Source organism: Saccostrea echinata, unplaced genomic scaffold (genome assembly GCF_033153115.1).
Source record: "Saccostrea echinata isolate AGI-Se365-2 ecotype Australia unplaced genomic scaffold, CSIRO_AGI_Sech_v1 ptg000008l, whole genome shotgun sequence".
In the NCBI taxonomy this organism is placed as follows: Eukaryota; Metazoa; Mollusca; class Bivalvia; order Ostreida; family Ostreidae; genus Saccostrea; species Saccostrea echinata.
In genome coordinates this window covers 1,044,377-1,065,939 of record NW_026889757.1, presented here as the reverse complement: position 1 = coordinate 1,065,939, position 21,563 = coordinate 1,044,377, and the positions used below count along the sequence as shown (strand labels likewise).

The 21,563-nt window shown below is 35.6% G+C and overlaps 1 protein-coding gene across 1 annotated transcript; it reads left to right on the top strand.

The window, feature by feature from the left end:
- Positions 1–14,762: 14,762 nt before the first annotated feature.
- LOC133181214 (cysteine and tyrosine-rich protein 1-like) lies at positions 14,763–21,341 on the top strand. The gene is made up of 4 exons (XM_061315750.1): positions 14,763–14,883; positions 15,315–15,444; positions 19,948–20,021; positions 20,222–21,341. Exons 1-4 carry the CDS (start codon positions 14,778–14,780, stop codon positions 20,455–20,457), a joined length of 546 nt encoding a protein of 181 aa, XP_061171734.1. The 5' UTR covers positions 14,763–14,777; the 3' UTR covers positions 20,458–21,341.
- The last annotated feature ends 222 nt before the right edge of the window (positions 21,342–21,563 follow it).

Here is a 21,563-nt window from a genome sequence, read left to right as displayed (position 1 = left end):
GAATGTGCATTATTTCTTTGAAAATCTTCTTCTCTACTCCTGGGTATTATTTAAACAAATTAGATACAGAGTTATGATCAGCAAGGGTGACTCTACCAAAATTGTGAAATTCATGGCCCCAGGGTCAAGGGTTCTGGTGCTGGGGGGGGGGGGTATATAGATCATATAGTGAAAGTGCATTATTTCTTTAAAAATCTTCTTCTCTACTCCTTGGTATTATTGAAACAAATTAAATACAAAGTTATGATAAGCAAGAGTGACTCTACCAAAATTGTGAAATTCATAGCCCCAGGGTAAGGGGTTCTGGTGCTGGGGGGGGGGGGGGGGCTATATAAATCATATAGTGAAAGTGCATTATTTCTTTGAAAATCTTCTTCTCTACTCCTGGGTATTATTTAAACAAATTAAATACATAGTTATGCTAAGCAAGAGTAACTCTACCAAAATTGTGAATTTCATGGCCCCTGGGTCAGGGGTTCTGATGTAAGGGCAGGGCTCTATTTATTATATAGTGAAAATGCATTAATGCTTTAAAAATCTTCTTCTCTGCTTCTGGGTATTTAATTTAAACAAACTAAGTACATTATTATGATAAGCAAGGACACCTCTTCCAAAATTGTGAAATTCATGGCCCAGGTACAGGGGTTCTTGTGCTAGGGTGGGGCTATATAGCTCCTACAGTGAAGGTGAATTATTTCTTTGAAAATCTTCTTCTCTGCCCCTGGGTACTATTTAAACAAACTAAGTACATTGTTATGATATGCAAGGATGCCTCTTCTAAAATTGTGAATCTCATGACCCCAGGGTCAAGGATCCTTGTCAAAAGGGGGGGGGGGCTCTATTGATTATATAGTGAAAAATCAAAATTTCTTTGAAAATATTCTTTTCTGCTTCTGGTTAAAAAACAAAGAAGCTAAGTATATAGTTATGATGAGCAAGAGTGCTTCTTCCAGAGTAGTGAATTGCATGACCCCTGGGTCAGATGTGCTGGTATAAGGGTGGGGCTGTTGATAATGTAGTGAAAATGCATTAATTCTATTAAATGATACTGTCTGCTCCTTAATGTTAAGCAGTTAAACAAAGTGATTACTTATGATGAGCAAACTTGAAACTTCTGGTCCCAGGGTGAGAGGCTCTGGTGTTTCTCGGTGGTGAAGGGGGGGGGGGAGGGGCTCTATTGATAATATAGTGAATCTGTAGTGAAAATGCATTATTTCTTTAAAAATCTTCTCTGCACTTGGGCATATCAGACGCAAAAAGTGTAAAAGTTGTAATAAGGAAGGGTATTTTTACCAGATTTTTGAACATCTGGACCATTTGGTCAAGTGTTCTTGTCCTAGCCAGGGCTCAATTAATTTGCATTCTACTGAGAGGAGTTATTCGCCTTTGCCATTTACTTTTGATAATTAATCATTGTAAATAATGTACATGAAAAATTAATAGAATAAGAGAATTATGCAAGAATTTTTATTGTATAATACAAAAAGTATTTTCATAGTTTTAATGATCATGTGGACTTGTAAGTAATAGATAAATAAAAATGAGACAAAAATAACTTGTCTTATTAAATGTTCATCAAAGACCAAGAGAGGCCAATGTAAGAGATTACAACAAGGAATTAAAATAGTACAAAAGCACTGATAGTTTGGTAATATACTGTATGGTGATAGTGATAATTGGGGAACAGATTAGAACCTAATTTATGAACTGTTAATGAATAGTAGACTAATTATTTTGTTGATCCTGGTCACCCTATTTTTCTTGCTTTTGGGCAACAAAGCTTCACCTTTCATTTCATTTTAATACTCTATGGATCCTCTAAATTGTTGTATTGTACTCAGGTGACCGTTAAGGCCCTTGGGCCTCTTGTCTGGATAAAAAGTTTCATGCTTGAAACGAACTATAAAACCAGCGATAGGTAAGGCCCAGTGATCAGAAGAAAATGATTGACATTGCTCACCCATCGGAACGCGACTAAAAATTACCCGTGCTCATTAATAAACTTGGATCCGCTCACGTACCTCACTTTTACTGTCCATGCGATTTGTAATCAAAGATTGACTGCACTTAACGCCGTAGTAGTTAAAATTTGCAATTGTTAGACTAAGTTTATCTTTGCTTACACCCCCCTCTCCCCCAATAGAAAGTATTTACCTATATTTTCAATATCATGGGCGGATCTAGAGGGGGTTCGGGGGGGGGGGGTCGGACCCCCCTTTGAATTTGCAGAGTAATTAAAAGTATATACTGAAACAAATAAAAAATGACTTTCGACCCCCCTAGAAAAACGTGGACCCACCATCACCACCACGAAATAGGTGTTTTTCAAGTCTGGAAAATTGTTGGGTTGGAAATTTTTTCTTGACTGGGGTGGAACCCCACCCCACCCCTAACCCCTGGAAAAAATTCCTGGATCTGCGCCTTAATATAGATATTTTATTATGCCCCGCCATGAATATGGCCGGGGCATATAGTGTTTGTCATGTCCGTCTTCCGTCCTTCTGTCCTTCCGTCACACTTTGCGTTTAGCTCTGTTCAAAGCTCAGTTTAAGAGAAACTATCCAAGATATTTTTATCAAACTTCATATGCTGATAGATATTGATGAGGGCTATGCAACTGCATCAACATTTTTGACCTTGACCTTTCCTTTGACCTTGACCTCACTTTTCTTAAATTAGTGTTTAGCTCAGTTTTAAAGATACCATTCAAGATAGTGTAATCAAACTTCATATGTTGATACATACTGATGTAAGCTATTCAATTGCATCAACATTTTTTTGACCTTGACCTTTCCTTTGACCTTGACCTCACTTTTCTTAAATTAGTGTCAAACTTCATATGCTGATACATACTGATGAGAGCTATTCAACTGCATCAATATTTTTGACCTTGACCTTTCCTTTGACCTTGACCTCACTTTTCTTAAATTAGTGTTTAGCTCAGTTTTAAAGAAACCATTCATAATATTTTCATCAAACTTCATATGCTAATACATACTGATGTAACCTTTTCAACTACATCAACATTTTTTGATCTTGACCTTTCCTTTGATCTTGACCTCACTTTTCTTAAATTAGTTTCTGAATCAAACGTCATATGCTGATACATACTGATGTAAGCTATTCAACTGCAGCAATATTTTTTTACCTTGACCTTTCCTTTGACCTTGACCTCACTTTTCTCAATTTGTGTTAAAATGTTGCATTACTAATATACCCTTGGCGGGGCATTCATGTCCTATGGAGATATTTCTAGTTATATATAGAATCCTTGACTTTACAAAATTATGAAAACTTCGAGTGAAGAGATTTTGAACGAGTACAGACGTAGTTTTTTTTTCATGGTTTTAGACACTTTTGGATAGATGAGCAATGTCGGTCATTTTCTTCTGATGCACTGGGCTTTACCTATTGTTAATGCTATTGCTCATTCACACACATGAAATTTTGCGTCCAGAATTTTTTTTTGGGCCACTTGTGTTGCAACCACTATTGAAATAACGACCACTATTGAAATAATTGTTCTATTCTGTATTCTTTTTTATTAAAAATAACCACATTTTCATCAGAAAGTTTGTACACGTAAACATCAGTCTTTTTTTATCTTTTTAATGTAGATATTCTAATTTCTACAACTATATGTATTTATGGTCCTTTCCTTTCCAAATCAATGGCAAAGATAAACCTTATATAACAGAATTACTTAGAACTTGCATATTTAGATTGATTGTCGGTTTTCGCCGAGTTGGCAAGATTCAGTGGGAATTAATTCTCGCTCATATTCTTGGGCTTAACTACACTACAAATATGAATAGTAAATCTAACGTCTACTCGTCAAGACATTAAAAAACAAAACCTCTAGGGAAGTTTGTAAAAGCATTATTACAATTGTGGATATTATTTCAGTAGTGGTCACACGTATAAAACCGCTATTGAAATAATGTCCACTATTGAAATAATTATTTCATTAGTGATCGTTACTTCAATAGTGGTTGCAGCCTGGTTTAGATTTTGAAATGCATTCGAAACCTCTGTTGAAATCATTGTTTAAGCAGTCATTATTTCAATAATGGCTTCAATCTGTGTTCGGATTTGAAATGAACCTTCAACCACTATTGAAATAAGTATTTCAATAGTGAACGTTATTTTTAGCTCTTCTGAGCCAAAGGCTCAAAGAGCTAATGCTATGGCCATTTGTGCGGTGTGTGTAAACTTTTTAGAATATGGGCCATAACTCAAGAACCCCTTGGCCAATTATTGTCAAATTTGTCACAGGGTATCCTTGGCCCAAGGGCTCCCTTTTACACTAAAACTGGGGTTGTGACCCTTTAACAAGGGGAGATAATTAGGAAAATAGAAACAAAAGTACTGGTTGCTAAAAAATCTTCTTCTCAAGAACCACTGGGCAGATTATCACCAAACTTACACAAAAGGATGAGGATATGTTGTAGATTAAAATTTGCACGGGGATTTACCCTGGGGCAAAGGGCGTGGTCTCAAGGTCACTTCAAAGTTGACCAAAAATTACATTTTATTAAAATGTTGATATTTTGCTTACTATAAGGACTAGGATCATCAAATCTTGTCAGTTGGTGCATCTAAGGACCTCATATCATGTTGACTCAAAAGTAGGTCACAGTGACCTACTTTTTAAATTTTGCGGCCATTCTTTTTCAAAATGATTTAGAGGCATATTTTGAACAATTTAAGGCCTATGATCATCAAACTTTGTCAGTTGATGCATCTTGGGTCCTCAAAGTACGTCAACTAAAAAGTAGGTCACCTTGACCTACTTTTTGAATTTTATGGCTAATCTTTTTTAAAACAATTAAGGTCATTAATTCGAATACGGGGAGGCTTAGAATCATTAAATCTTGTAAGATGATGCATCTTGGGGCCATAAAACATATTTATTAAAAAGTAGGTCACAGTGACCTACTTTTTGAACTTTGCAGGCATTCGATTTCAAAGCGTTTTAGAGGCATAATTTGGACATTTTAAGTCCTATGATCATAAAACTTTGTAAGTTGATGCATCTTGGGTCCTCAAATAAGGTCAACTGAAAAGTAGGTCACCGTGACCTACTTTTCAATTTATATGACTATAATTAAATATTTCAGGTACTAATTGGCTTAGAATCATCAAACTTTGTCAGTTGATGCATCTTGGGTCTTCGGAGTAGGTCGACTAAAAAGTAGGTCACCGTGACCTACTTTTGAAAATTTATGGCGTTAATTAAATATTTCGGGTACTAATTGGCTTAGAATCATCAAACTTTGTCAGTTGATGCATCTTGGGTCTTCGGAGCAGGTCGACTCAAAAGTAGGTCACAGTGACCTACTTTTGAAAATTTATGGCGATAATTAAATATTTCGGGTACTAATTGGCTTAGAATCATCAAACTTTGTCAGTTGATGCATCTTTGGTCTTCAGAGTAGATCGACTAAAAAGTAGGTCACCGTGACCTACTTTTGAAAATTTATGGCTTTAATTAAATATTTCGGGTACTAATTGGCTTAGAATCATAAAACTTTGTCAGTTTAGGCGTCATGGGTCCTCGGAGTGCAACAACTGAAAAGTAGGTCACGGTGACCTACTTTTGAAAATTTATGGCTTTAATCAAATATTTCGGGTACTAATTGGCTTAGAATCATTAAACTTTGTCAGTTGATGCGTCTTGGGTCCTCGGAGTACAATAACTGAAAAGTAGGTCACGGTGACCTACTTTTGAAATTTTATGGCTGTATTTAATATTTTCAGGAATTATTTGGCTTAGAATCGTCAAAATTTGTCAGTTGATGCATCTTTGGTCCTCGGAGTAGGTTGACTGAAAAGTAGGTCACTGTGACCTACTTTTGAAAATTTATGGCTGTAATTAAATATTTTGGGTACTTATTGGCTAGAATCATCAAACTTTGTCAGTCGATGTATCTTTGGTCCTCGGAGTACAGCAACTGAAAAGTAGGTCACGGTGACCTACTTTTGAAAATTTATGGCTTTAATTAAATATTTTGGGTACTAATTGGCTTAGAATCATCAAACTTTGTCAGTTGATGCACTTGGGTCCTTGGAGTAAAACAATTGAAAAGTAGGTCACTTTGACCTACTTATAAAATTTTATGATTATAATTTTAAAAAATATTTTAGGTATTAATTGGCTTAGAATCATCAAACTTAGTTGATGGGTCCTCAGAGAATGACAAGTGATAAGTAGGTCACCATGACCAACTCTCAGGTACTAATTGGCTTAGAATCATCTTGGGTTCTCAGAGTGTGAATTGGAATTTCAAGGGTTTATGTAAATATACAGGATACTTCGAGGCTTCAAATAGAAGTGATAGGTTGTACAGTTTATCAGAAGAGCGATTCAAGGCCCATGGGCCTCTTGTTATAGTGGTTGGAACGTGTGTTGGGTTTTGAAATGCACTCTCAACCACTATTGAAATAATTATTTCAAAAGTGGTCGTTATTTCAATAGTGGTTGCAACAGACTTGTATCTTGCTTTCTGCATCTTTTATGATCTGAAATAAGACCTCTAACTCAGGCCCGTAGTAACGGTTTCAAAAGTGCTATCCCCCCCAAATAAATCTGACAAGCAAAATAAAGTTAACTGTTCAAATCCTGGAATTTGCCGGTGCTCAACCTTACAGCAACTAAAGTTTTTTTTTTTGGGGGGGGGGGGGGGGGCAGCATCCAAAGGAAAATGTATTGTAGCAAAATATTATACTAAACAAGAGGCCTATGTGCCACAACGCTCACAGAGTAACTGGCCCTGCTGTACTTCACCAGATTTTCTACCTTGTAATACTTATTGTGGCCCCACCCTAGTCCTAGGGGTCATGACTTGTAAAAGAATCTACACTACCTCAGGAAGCTTCCACGTAAGTTTCAGCTTTTCTGGCCCAGTAGTTCTTGAGGAGAAGATTTTTCCTATATATTTCAATGTAAAACAATGATTCCCTATTGTTGCCCAACCCTTCCCCCGGGGGTCATGATTTGTAAATTTCTACACTACCTCAGGAAGCTTCCAAATAAGTTTCAGATTTTCTGGCGAAGTGGTTTTTGAGATGATTTTTCCTATATTTTTTAATGTAAAAATTGATTTCCTATTGTGACCACACCCTACCCTGGGGGTCATGATTTGAATAATTTAGAATCTGCACTACATGAATCTCAGGAAGCTTCCAGCGGTTGTTCTTCAGAAGATTTTTAAAGTTTTTTCCCTTACATTTCAATGTAAAACTTGGATTTCCTTAAATTAATGTGGCCCGACCCTATCCCCAATGGCCATGATTTGAACTATTACACTACATGTACCCAAGGATGTTTTCACATAAGTTTCAGCTTTTCTGGCCTAGTGGTATGAGAAGAAGATTTTTAAACATTTTTCCTATATATTTCAATGTAAGACTTCGATTCCCTAATGTGGCCCCACCCTACCCCCGGGGGTCATGATTTGAACAATTTAGTATTTCCACTACCCCAAGAAGCTTCCACATAAGTTTCAACTTTTCTGGCCCAGTGGTTCTTGAGAAGATTTGTACATATTTTTCCTATATATTTCATATACTTTTAGACTTTGATTTTTTGCATCTTCTCGGGGGGAAATTACCTTGAGAAGGATGCTTGCTGACCGCTCAATTTTTTTATAGTTTGTTCTTGACAGACAGGACATAATTAACTCCATCCTTAAAACATTCATCACTTCTTTAACATTTCATTCTCCAATTCATTCTGAAATATTTACCTTCAAGTATTTTCACACATAGAACACTCTCCCTTAATTTTCAGACAACATCTAAATACACTAATGAATTGTGTTTACTGTTAATGCTGAATATTTTCTGTTAATTTTGCATGTTTGCTGTATATTACTGCTGCATTATGCTTGCTGTGAATGCTGAATGCTTGCTGTATATGGTAAATTCTGTCTGTTTATGGTGAATTCTTACTCTTTGTGCTGCATGCTTGCTGTTAATGCTAAATGCTCTCTGTCAGTGGTTATTTCTTGTCGTTCATGCTGAATGCTCGCTGTAATTTCTTCTTGTTAATCTTGAGTGCTCGCTGTTAATGGTGATTTCTTGTTGTTAATGGTGATTTCTTGTTGTTAATGGTGAATGCTCGTTGTTAATGGTGATTTCTTGTTGTTAATGCTGAATGTTCGTTGTTAATGGTGATTTCTTGTTGTTAATGGTGATTTCTTGTTGTTAATGGTGAATGCTCGTTGTTAATGGTGATTTCTTGTTGTTAATGCTGAATGTTCGTTGTTAATGGTGATTTCTTGTTGTTAATGCTGAATGTTGTTAATGCTGAATGTTCGTTGTTAATGGTGATTTCTTGTTGTTAATGCTGAATGTTGTTAATGCTGAATGTTCGTTGTTAATGGTGATTTCTTGTTTTTATGCTGAATGTTGTTAGTGCTGAATGTTCGTTGTTAATGGTGATTTCTTTTTGTTAATGCTAAATGTTCGTTGTTAATGGTGATTTCTTGTTGTTAATGCTGAATGTTGTTAATGCTGAATGTTCGTTGTTAATGGTGATTTCTTGTTGTTAATGCTGAATGCTTGTTTGTGCATAATGCTTGCTGTCAACGTTCATCGATTGCTGTTTGCTTGTTAATAATGCTGTATACTTGTTGTTAATGCTGAATTCTTGATATTAATGCTGAATGCTTGTTCGTGGATAAAGCTTGCTGTTTATGCTCATCGCTTGCAATTTTTGCAGATTGTTTGCTGTTAATGCTGAGCGCTTGTGGTTAATGTTGACGACTTGTTGTTTATGCTGAATGCTTGCTATTCATGCTAAATTAATGCTTGTTATTAATGCTGTATGCTAGCTGTTCATGCTCAATGCTCAAATGACTACACCTGACACATTTTATTTACCTGAATTTCCACGTCGCCCGTGAAACCCGATGTACTTAATTTTTTTTCCGATTCACCAAAAATATACTTGCATTCAAAGAGTTTTCGAAATACATGTATCTCCAAAACATTTACATATGGAATTAAACGCAAAAATACATTCTATACTCGCTTCGAATTAGTCAATACCATTTCTGTTAACAACGTGTGGCCAGGTAAAGATTTTTTTATTTGGTTCAAAAGGCTGTCTTTAAATCAATCGATAAATTCATCAAGAATTTTAAAATAAACTATACATAATTAATCGATCAGATTTAAAAGGTATCTCTTAGATCTATATATATGTGACATAGGTTTTTTTTTGGTCTGTTTAATAACTCCAGTAAGTACCCCATAGCTGTAGGTGATCATTATGTGAAAGGGTTTCTGGGACTACAACATTTTTTCCCGTTGTGCATTTGCTAAGGGTGACTTATCATGTGTAGAAATTTTTGCACTTTTTAATTCGATTAAAGAGACATAGATATGCTTCGATCGATGTTGTTAACAATTCTGAATTTTCTTATTTATGTTAAGAGTAACTTCAGTTCAATACTTTGAACTATTTACATTAAAATTTTCAATATTGAATAACAACAACATTCTTCATAACCCCAACAACCAAACATCTATTGTTTGTTTTACCGGGTGTATTTGATTTGCTTACAATACACACATCACTGAACTTAAACAGACAATACTGGTGTGTTGGTTTTGCTTCCTTACATTTCTATGCTGACTATTCTCTATTATCCTTTCAATATTTTTATTAATAATACACAACAGATTATTCACGTTTTAAGTATTTAGGGTAAATTTTAGAACGTAAAAATGAACAGATATATGACAATCAAACACGACCAAATTTCGTATTTATGATAATTTTCAGGAAAAAAGAAGCCTCTTAACATGCTTTTATAATATATCAGTTCGAAACGCACTGGCAACATGCAGCATGTTATTCTTTTTGTGCGTAAGCAGTGATTAGCTCGATGCCCGGATTTAGAGAGACGTATAATTACATGTACGTACGTATATTATAGGTCATATTGGTCGCTCTTTCGACTATCTTTCACAACCTATGTATATATCGTTGGTATTGAGAACAAAAATTATAAAGTCCAACTTGTTTCTTAATCGATTTTTTAAAAAATCATTTTTAATCTGTTAGTAAAACATGTATCTTATTGGCACGAGTATATCTAATATGCCATCTGATATACCATCTTGCCCAATGCAGTCAAAGTTTCCATGTCTCAAATGAACTTGCATGTAAACCTTGACTGCACACTGTTTGTGCACAGATATAAAGTTAGCGCAAGCCCGTATACGTGGGAAGCAATTTCAGTTTGGGGGAGGGGGCACAACCAAACAAGTTTAGTTTACGGGGGGGGGGGCTTCAAAGCAAAAATTCTTTGACAAGACGAAGAAAGGCCATCGGACGTTATTATTGAGGGGCGCAAGCATAAAGTTACAGAAGTTAATAGCTTTGTTTTTAAATCGGCAAAATTATTTTATTATCTTTCAAAATAGTATGATATTTTGGTTAACCCTGTACATGTACATTTATAGCAAGTACATGTACTTGATCTCATCCCCCCCCCCCCATCTTGTTATATGATTTTAACTGAGGGTCTTGTATTTCAGAGGTCATGGTCAGTGGACAATGAGAAATCATATCTGGGACATGACCTTTTAACCGAGATTGGAATGAGTTTAAACTTATGCTGAACCTGATGACCTAAAGATATCTCTTGATTTTAACTCAATTCTATGCCTCAAAGTTCAAGGACAGTGGACGATGAATATTTTCATGAAAATATACACAATCCCTTTTATGTTGTTAACAATTGTGTTAGAATTGTTTTACATTGAAACAGGGAATGTCGACAAAATTATGCACGGAGGAGTAACAGGGATTTTTTTAGGGTCTCTCTGGGGCCGAAAATGGGCCCCATTCCCAATGCTGAAAAGTGCATGTTTTTCCCAAAATCATACCTAAAAATTCCCAATATAAAAAAAAGTATTAAGTTGTAAATTATTAAAATAAAATAATGACAAAAAGGTGTTTATGTTCTCTATGTGCGATGTACGAGCCATCCGAGGACTTCCGAGAAGTTATTCGGAATACTTAACTATGGATGTTTGCATGCATACTTTTTAAAGCGGGATCGATTTTTAAAAATTAAAGTCGGCATCGTTACCTAAAAAATAAACGTGCATCATGTCAGTCTCTCCAGTTTGCCTAGGACGGTAATTTTCAGGCTGGGTTGAATCGCTCTTATTCTTATAAATTGGTCAAACAATACCGATTAACCACTCATCTGGAACAAACCCACTATCAAATGTTATTTTAAAGAACTTCTTACATAAAGGTAAAAAAGATGACAACGTATAAATATGTTCATTTACAATGTTATCATACCCTGCGGCTTTGCCATTTTTAAGCTTCTGAACTTCAACAGCCGCTATTATTTCATATCACTAAAGCTGGTTTAAGCCAGCTTCATACTATAAAAATAAGAAAAATGATTAAATATTTGACTTTTGCTTGTTTTTTTCCTATTTATTTGTATGAAAATATATTTCCCAATTTCAACCAAATATCGCTATTTTTCCCAATCTTGACGGCCCCGGCCCCTGGAATCAAGGGGTAAAAAAATCCCTGAGTAAACAAAGTTGAGCTTTCTTAAATATTTGTGTCCGGACTGCAGACCTTGACTTTACTACTTGTGGATTTATCGCTTTCAGGAATCGCATCTTCTCGGATCTTTCCGATAAGCGAATGCAGGCCCGTAGGAAGCAATTTCAGTTTGGGGGGGGGGGGGGGGCACAGCCATACATTTTTCAGTTGACGTTGAGGGGGCACTACCAAAAATTTCCTGACAAGCAACAAAAAAAAAAAAAAAAAAACATCAACTATCAACTACCAAAATTCCTTAACAAGCAAAAAAAAAAAGGTCATCAGACGTTTTTACTGAGGGGGCACAAGCAAACATTATCTATGTTTACTATAGTAATCTATATATCGGCAAAATTATTGGGGGGGGGCACGGCCCCCCCAGTGCCCCCCCCCCCCTGTTCCTACGGCCATGGAATGTGTTAGGCAGGCGTCCATGACACCCCCCCCCTTTTCTTTTCATAAACTTTGAAATAAATATATGAGGAGACCTCTTATCCGAGTCTGGAGCTTAACGTCATGGAATACTTATAATATACTTCAAAAAGGACAATCAACTATGTCTTTCCAATACTTTAAAAAGTGGAAGCTTCTCTATTTTGTATAAAATTTTAACATCCGGTTACATAAATACAGTTGAGCTTCGATATCTCGAACATTGATATCTCGAACACCATGGATATGTCGAAGTGATTTGGAAGTCCAAACCACTTATATTTTAAGTATTTTACCCCTAATATCTCGGATACTCGGTCCCATCGAGTTCGAGATAACGAGGTTTGACTACATTCGAGGTGTTCTTCCAAGTTTGTCGGAAAGGTCTGAGAATTAAGATGCGATTGTCGCCTTCAGCAGTTGCTAATCCTTCAAATTGATATCCACATTATTTATGGATCCATTCTATTTACATCATTATTCTTTTTTTTTTCTCTTTTATAAGTTAACACACATATACATGTACGTACAAGTTATCTAAATCCTTTCGAACTTGTGAGGTGGCAGGGGATAGTTTCGTACTAAAGACCCGTCAAATTTCTTAAAAAACTGAGATATCCCCTGTTTGATGTGATATTTTATGTAGAAAAATGATTAGAATAATTATGGGACACATTTGCAGTGTAGCAGAGTGCTTGCTGAAAAAAAAAATGATGTGCAACATGTAGGTGTCACTATGACGCTTATCATATACAGAGTTGTAAATGCGAAACTAAGACACGTGGTCAGTTGCAGAGGAAATTCAGCTGAAAAGCAGTAGGCCTTAGAAGAAGGTGTGTATCTCAGAGGGAAGGTGAATGGCCCCATATCAATTGGTGAATTTTCATTAGAGCATGCATTGATATACAGACTACTGGGTGTTTTATCCTGCTCGCTCGGGCCTGGGGGTGGGTTGTATGGGTGCGACTGAGGCCCAAATCTTGGAAAAACAAGCCAAAATTTGGGGAGTCCCCAGGTGCATTTTTGGTACATGTGCACTCTAATAGGCAGATTACATGTAATTTGTTGACATAATTTGTGAGCCATGGGCATATGAAGTGTAATTAATTAGCCCCTGGAAAACTGTCCCCATGTACATGTTTTTATGGATTGCATGTATATATGTACCCCCTCGGCACATGTTTGGCATTAAAAAAAACTATCCTCTGCCACCTGAAGTCAATACACTCAGATCTGATCAAAGACGGGTACAAATTAAATTAATTAATTGTACCTGTCTTTATTCTTATTTTTACAAGTGTAATTGTTCATAATGTGCTTTTAAAGCAGAGTATAGCTTTTGTTGAAAATTTAAAGATGGAATACCTGTGGAACAGGTACTAGCATTCAATCTAAGCGCACTTTTCACTCACTCAAATATTTTCTTTGTCGCACTTAGAGCCACCCATAATTTGTTTAATAAAAAAATTAAATGTAAAATATTCTTTTCAGAATTATTAAAGTTTTTAGTGAATTGTTAAAAAGAATGTTCTTCGTGCATTGTGACATTTAATTCATTACATGGTACTTATATTTATACATTGTAAAAGGAAGTTGGAGAATCAGTCCAATTGCAGGTTTGTTTACGAACATTTATACCTCTAATAAATGCTCCCTGACAAGTGCTCCCTGAACTATACAAGTGTTCATGCCATTATCGTAAATTATTAATTTTAACATGTTCGTTAAAGTAAAGTTATATTGATACTAAATGTCAATGCTTATAATCTGCAAATGAGGTGATGTCAAGGTAAAGACACATCCTCTGATCCTAAATTTAACTCTGACGAGTGCAAGCTAAGGTTTCTCCACTACAAAGTTATGGATCAGACAAGAATTTTACTGTTCGAGTTCCTGTGTGGTCCTTATAATAGGACCAAGACACAGCATCTTATCATAAGCTACCATCGTGTCAAGTATTAAGACTGCATGTTTTTTATTTAGGATATGTTTGTGAACAGCCAAACAAACATCGAAACAGACAAAACGAACAGCGAAACAGACAAACAAACGGCGAGACAGACAAACAAAAAACAAACAGCGAGACAGACAAACCAATAACAAACAGCGAGACAGACAAACAAAAAACAAACAGCGTGACAGACAAACAAAAAACAAACAGCGAGACAGACAAACCAATAACAAACAGCGAGACAAACAAAAACCAACAGCGAGACAGACAAACAAAAAACAAACAGCGAGACAGACAAACCAATAACAAACAGCGAGACAGACAAACAAAAAACAAACAGCGAGACAGACAAACCAATAACAAACAGCGAGACAGACAAACAAAAAACAAACAATGAAACAGACAAACCAATAACAAAAAAACACTTCTCCACTATATAAGCTCGATCTCTGTAGAACAACCATTCTATATTCCTTTTCAAGAATAGCTAGCAGAACTCAATATGTGTACACAAAGATAAATGTATTGAAATATGATTCACCTGCCTCCTTTTAAAGAACAGAACAAGGGGATGATTGTAGTCTACACATTTTTAGACATTTTTTATTTAAATGAAAATTCATTGACCTACGGTTCTCAACAAAACTTTTTACATTTGCATATGTAGCTACATTCTGCTTTGGCCAAAAATTAAAAGAAGGATACCGATACTAGCCATCTTTTTTTAGATTTATTTTCATTTCCATCTGGCTGACCTCCATTATGATTTGACGTGTTTGTCAGTTGTCGCCATAGATTCACTTCCGGATGAGTAGTCTGCGCCTCCTTCCTTTACCATCCAGTAAGAAGACAGATATGGCTGAAATACCTGAAGTGTTGTGTTTTCTGATTTTGTTTTTGTTCTGTGATTTCGGTAAGTTTGTTGCTTTACGTTTGTTTGAATTTAGTTACCCACTATAAGATTTGACTAAATGAATTGGAGTTAGGGTCAAATCGATTATACAAAGTTCATCACTTTACTGATTATCCTCTTCAACAGAAATCAATCTTTTGAATAGACAGGTAAGTATATGTTGTTTATAGGAAAAGGAGAAACTGATGATGGTTCTATATACTTTACGATAGACTAAAAAAAAATGATGTATAATTTTTTCTAAGCATGAATCAATTTAATTGGGATAAAATGATATGATTATATTTTTTCTAGAATGCAAGGACTTCATTATTAGCATACAAACTCAATTTAATGTAAAATCAAGAGGATAGAAAAAATGAAGAAAATCGTAAATCAATTAATCAACCTGTTAATTTTTGGTTATGATCTGTTGACATTGTAAATTTTAGTGAATGGTTTCTTTGGTGAGAGTTGTGGAACAGGATCCTGTCTCTATGGTTACCACTGCTGTAGCCATTCCACAGGATACTGCTGCCCTGACGGATTTATCTGCAGTGGCGCCATCTGTATCAGTCTAACGTGAGTCTTTCTCTCTCTCTCGTATCTTAGCATCTTAAAAATTTTTACAGATACAGTGGATGTTATTTGTATAGTAAGTTAATGCAAATATTCTTCCCTTTAAATTCTGGCATTACATCATTACAAGCTTAATCTTTTAAAAAGATAGGTGAGCTAGCGCTGTAGCTATCATAAACCACAGAATTAGATATCTGAATTATTGGATTAATTTGCTGAATCGATTAAGGGGACTACCATTTGATTCTGAGGAGGGGAGTTGGGTGGGGGGTCTAGCAAAATCTTTCGAGTACTTATTTCCATGCCAGTCAAGGACAGATTATTTATTTTCAAGATGATCAAGGACAGATTATTCATTTTCTTCTTCACTGAAAAAGTTTGACAAAAACAAAAAAACATTAAAAAAAGCTCAAAGAGGGAATGGGGGGGGGGGGGGTGGTTAAGTAGCAATAGTCAATGACAGATTATTTATTTTCTTGCCGGTCGTGGAAAGACAGTTATTTATTTTCAACTTTTTTGAGGACAGATTATTTATTTCCAAAATCTGCCAGCCCCCCCCCCTTCAGAATCAAATGGTCGTCCCTAATTATTAATAGGAAGACACAGTGGTACACTGGAGGTAGTGTTGGGGGATGTGTCTTAATTCAGAATGGTGAAGGTTTCAGCTATTCAGTGTTTAATACAAAATATTCATCAGACTATTTATAAAAAAGGCTATTGTTGGATTAAATTCGGGATACCCAGAGTCAAAAAACATGACAATAATGAACTTCAAAGCTTTGTTTTGAGTGGGTTTTCACATTGGTAATGGCATGAATCATTAACTGTGCTTTAAGCATTCTGTAGTTTACTGTAATTTCAATTTTAAAGTGAAAAATAAGAGATAAGTAGAACCAATGAACACCTAGTTTAAAAATATTCCAGTGTGGTACTGTTTTGTAGCAATCGCATCCTTTCGGCCTTTCCGGCAAGCTCCGAAAACATATCCGAGATTGTTATTCCGAGCTTGCCGGAAAGATCCAGGAAGATAGTTAAAAATAGCTAGTTTTTTTTAATATTATAATTTTAGAAACTATAACTGATCTGTACAGTTTTGGCATTTACTGTTACCCTTTGTACATTTATTTAAGATTAGACAACAAAACGCGAAACTTCAGATCATATGTATTTTCAGATTAAAAAACGAAATTGAAATGGTGCAGTTTATCTACAGTAGTATTCCCATAATGGCCTACCATGAAGTCGAGCATACGTATTCCAGTAAAAAAGACTAACGTAGTTGCTAGCGCTCGAGAGCGCTAGCAATAACAATCGGATCATAATTACTCGGGCTTTTCCGTCAAAAAAGGAAAAATTAAAAATTAAAGAATTATAATTATATCAGTGCTACTGCATTGTATCAATCGCTTCTCGTGTCTTTCCGACAAACTCTGAAAGATTTCCTGGTTTTTTTTCTCTGAGCTTGCCGGAATTATATAGGAAGGTAGTATACATGGTTAGCTTTAAGGAAAGCTAGGTTTTACCAGTTGATCTCTACAATCTTGGCATTATATGACCCAAATTTTCTTGTACTTTTAATCATAGGTTAGACAATAAATTAAGAAATTCAGAATTCGGATCATATCAATTTTTATGATAAAACGAAATTATCATCGTACAGTCTATCTTCAGTAGTTTTCCCAGAATGCCCGACCGTAAAGTCGAGCATGCGTATTCCAGAAATATAGACTAACGTAGTTGCTAGCGCTCGAGAGCGCTAGCAATGAACACTTCCCGACGAATACAAGTACTTTATAAATACTGTGTATTAATCAACAAGTAAAATTCTCGTCTTCACTTGCTAGTTTATATCCTTCCACATGTAAGAAGTATTTCCTCTTTACTATTTCTCTAAAGTACATGTTTCGTTTTCCTTTTATAAAAAAAAAGCTTTATCAGTTGTTTTTTTTTGTTTTTGTTTTTTAACCTTTGACTCAACAATAGATCTTTAATTAGAAATTTCTGTTCCACCCATTTACTGTCCAACAACAGACTTTTTTGGTTGAAATACCTTCAGTACTTTTTTGTTTGATTTTTCTTTTTGTTTGTTGTTTTATACAACTTTTGGAAATGTGATTTATCATTGAGATCACTAAGATTTTTATGCCCCGTATCGAAGATTCGGAGGTATATAGTTTTTGCCCTGTCCGTCCGTCTGTCTGTCTGTCTGTCTGTTTTTCTGTTTGTCTGTTTGTCCGCAAAAACTTTAACGTTGCCCATAACTTTTGATTGATTGGAGCTATGGCTTTCATATTTCACATGTGTATTCCTTGTGACAAGTCCTTCCTATGGACACCAACAACTTTGACCCATTGACCTTGACCTTGGAGTTTGACATACTTTTGAAAACTTTTAACCTTGGCCATAACTTGTGAACCGTTGGAGGTAGGGCTTTCATACTTCACATATGTAATCCTTGTGAAAAGTCCTTCCTTTGGATACTAACAACTTTGACCCTTTGACCTTGACCTTGGAGTTTGAACTACTTTTGGAAAACTTAAACCTTGGCCATAACTTGTGAACCGTTGGTGCTAGGGATTTCATACTTCACTTATGAATCCTTGTGACAAGACCTTTCTTTGGATACCAACAATTGTAATCCATTGACCTTGACCTTGGAGTTTGACCTAATTTTGGAAAACTTAAACCTTGGTCATAACTTTTGAACGATTGGTGCTTCAGCTTTCATATTTCACCAGTATATTTCTTGTGAGAAGGCCTTTCCTTAAGCACCATTATTTTTTACCATTTGACCTTGACCATGATGTTTGACTTACTTTTGAAAAACTTTAACTTTTTCCATATCAATTCCATGGTTGCTGCTAGGGCTCTCATATTTCACAGGTATATTCCTCGAGACAAGACCTAACATGTTTGATTTGCATGTGAGAAAGTTTAACCTTTGCTATAAGTTGCCATACGGGGGCATCAGTGTTTCACAAACACATCTTGTTATCTTTGATTTGGCTAAATGAATCGGCTAAACGATTATATATATAAGGTTCATCGAATTATTATCTTCAAGACAAATCAAGGTATTGTTTTTGAACCAAAATTTCGTCTTGCTTACAATCATAGCATGCAAATGTGCACTCTCTGAGTGTTGATTCATGGTTTGGCTTATATTTGACTTTCTTTTGCACTTACATACGCTGTTTATCTTGCTTTACATCAGGGTTTTCCATCTACAACCTGTCGTAAATATACCAAGCAGGTATAAGGTACATTATTTTCAGAGGGTGGTTGGAGATATGAGAGGGCCAGTAGGGGGAACATATAATTTTTTTCATGTAGAGGTCTCTTGCTGTGGTCTTCAGTTCGACATTTAGATATATCGACGACGTTTTATCAATTAACAATATTCTTTTTTATTCATACGTTGATTTGATATATCCCTTTGAACTCGAAATAAAAGACATCATGCACAAAGTCGGACACTTCTGTTTCATATTTGGATACTTGAAAAAGACATTAATGACAACCTAGCAACAAAACTTGATGATAAACGTGTTGACTTCAACTTTTCTATCGTCAACTTCCCTTACTTATGTAGCAATCTACTAGTACCATTGTCACCTGCACCTGGAGTTTATGTCTACCAGTTGATTCGATACGCAAGAGCATGCTCTACGTACAGACAAATTTTGTTTAAACGAGGCAAGTTATTGACAATGAAGTTGATGATACAAGAATATCAATAGTCCCGTTAAGAGTCAACATTCTGCAAATTCTATGGTCGATACAGTGACCTTGTAAGCAAATACAATTTATCATTAAAGCTGAACACGACTCGTAAATAGGCATTTTCGATATTACTATCTACGATATTAGCACCGGGGTATACTCTTCGCATTCGTCACACCTGACTGCTTTATTGTCACTGGTGTCGGCGTGGATTGGCGACCTGTGTTCGTGCTGGTTATTTTGCATTACCTTTGTTTACATTTTATTGCAGTTACGTGTATTTACAAGTGTTTGTTTGTATACTGCACTGACCTGTGCAACTGTTGTAAGTTTCTTTGGTATCTTTCTCTCCTGCATTAGATGAAGTACACAGTTATATTTTGTCGCTACCGAGTGCTGTATAGCACACGTCCGTCTACACCGGTGACGATTGATTACACTGAACAGTGACCAAGTCAGTGGCTTTATATAGCGGCCCTCAGATATAACGAGAAACCAATCGAATATGGCGGACACATTCCTTTTACGAATCGTGTTCAGCTTCAAGTCAAATGTTGACTGACGTTGCCCAATCATGACAAGGAGCACACGGTTGGTGTTACCGGTCGACAGGGGATGCTTACTCCTCCATGGCACCTGATTCCACCCTCTGATGTCTTTAGAGGTTCGTGTTTGCTCTGCTTCTAATCTGTGTTGTTCCAATGGACTTTTGAGATTGATGACTATTCGGTATCTTCATATCTTATGTACAGTTAGCATATAGCATATCTTTTTCATGTACAGGGTTATCATCGCCCCCGTTGTCTTCGGTGTGATATTCATCATTGTCATAATTATCGTTATCATCGCCTGCAAAAGTAAGTTTTTTTAAACTCCGTCATTTCTAAAATAATGATCTTAAATATATTGCCTTTCTAAGCGCTTTTTTTGCAAAAATATTTTCCAAATACATTTTCAGTTTATTGTAAATATGTTTAGCTATCTGACTTATCGGAGTTCATTCATGTCTAATACATTATTTAAATCAATGGTGACTGCCAGTGTTTGTTTTCCCCAGAGAAAAGAGCTCGAGGTGTCGTTATTGCTCCAAACACTAATCCTGCTATTATCCAGCAGCAGACGACAGCTTATCAATATGGACAACCTCAACCGGCAAATTACACGTATGGACAACCGGGCCTGGTGGGATACTCCTCTTACCCGACAGCCCAGGGTCCACCCGGCTACCCCGGACAACCCCAAACTTCGTCCGATCCTGCTTACCCACCTCAACCGGCTGTTTACAACCAGTAAAATCCTGAAAACAGTGATGGTCAACGAAAATAACTATAAAACAATTTTTAATCAATATCTCTCTCCAGTGTGTTTGCTTTGAAAAATATCTTGAAATGGAGTGAATTTGAAAATGAACCAAAAAATTTTTTTATTAAACCTGTAAGAATAATATATTCTTTCAAAATTGAACGGATGGGTACAAATATTGATCTTTGAATGCAAATAATCAATACACTACTTTCGATCCGCTGAGGCGTACTGCTGCTTATTATTATTTTGTTAAATAGAATTGAATCACTTGTTTCTGTGTGTAACACCCTCCATAAATTTTGTTTAGTCTGAGCTATTGAATTTTGCGTTTCCATTGATATCATGAAAGTACATTCTATTTAACCATAGAATATAATGAAAGTACATGTATATATGGGTACAGTATTTGAAACAAGATCTAAATTTTTTTTCTTCAGAATTAAATTGATTCAAAGACCTATTAAACTTCTGTAATATCGTTAGAAACATGCTATTCCAGTGATTTTGAATTTCTCAGTACTGGCCTGCAATGAGCTCCCAGCCACAATTGCTGTTGCTCCAAAAGTGTATTTTTATCTATATATTTTTGTTATTGTGTATCATGTATCTATTTTTGTGAGTCCATGTTTAATATTTTAAAAGTTGTTATAAATGTATAACTAATGTGGAAAATCTATTTGAGAGAACTATGAAGTTCATTCTTCTATGTATCTGTCCTAATAAGATTTCTAAATATTGATGTTTCATTTTTATGTGTCAGGGACGTGAAATCTGTTTATTAGATTTCAGAAAAGAATCGATGACATTTTTTCAAGAAACATCTTGCTTATTTAATATTTCTTGAAACAACAATTAAATAAATAATTTCATTTATGTGTTGAATGCTGTTTAATTTTCTTTTGTTTAAATGTAAGTAAGTAAATATTTTATTTTGTATTGTTTTCATACTCATTTTGATTTTCCTTCATTTGTTCGAACTCTCCCATGCCTTGCATATGTGAGTTGCATGTTATGCAATTTCCCCATTTCTTCAGTTTCGGTTACTTGTTACACAATTCCAAAATTTTCCATGGTCAAACCTTACCCCTATGTAT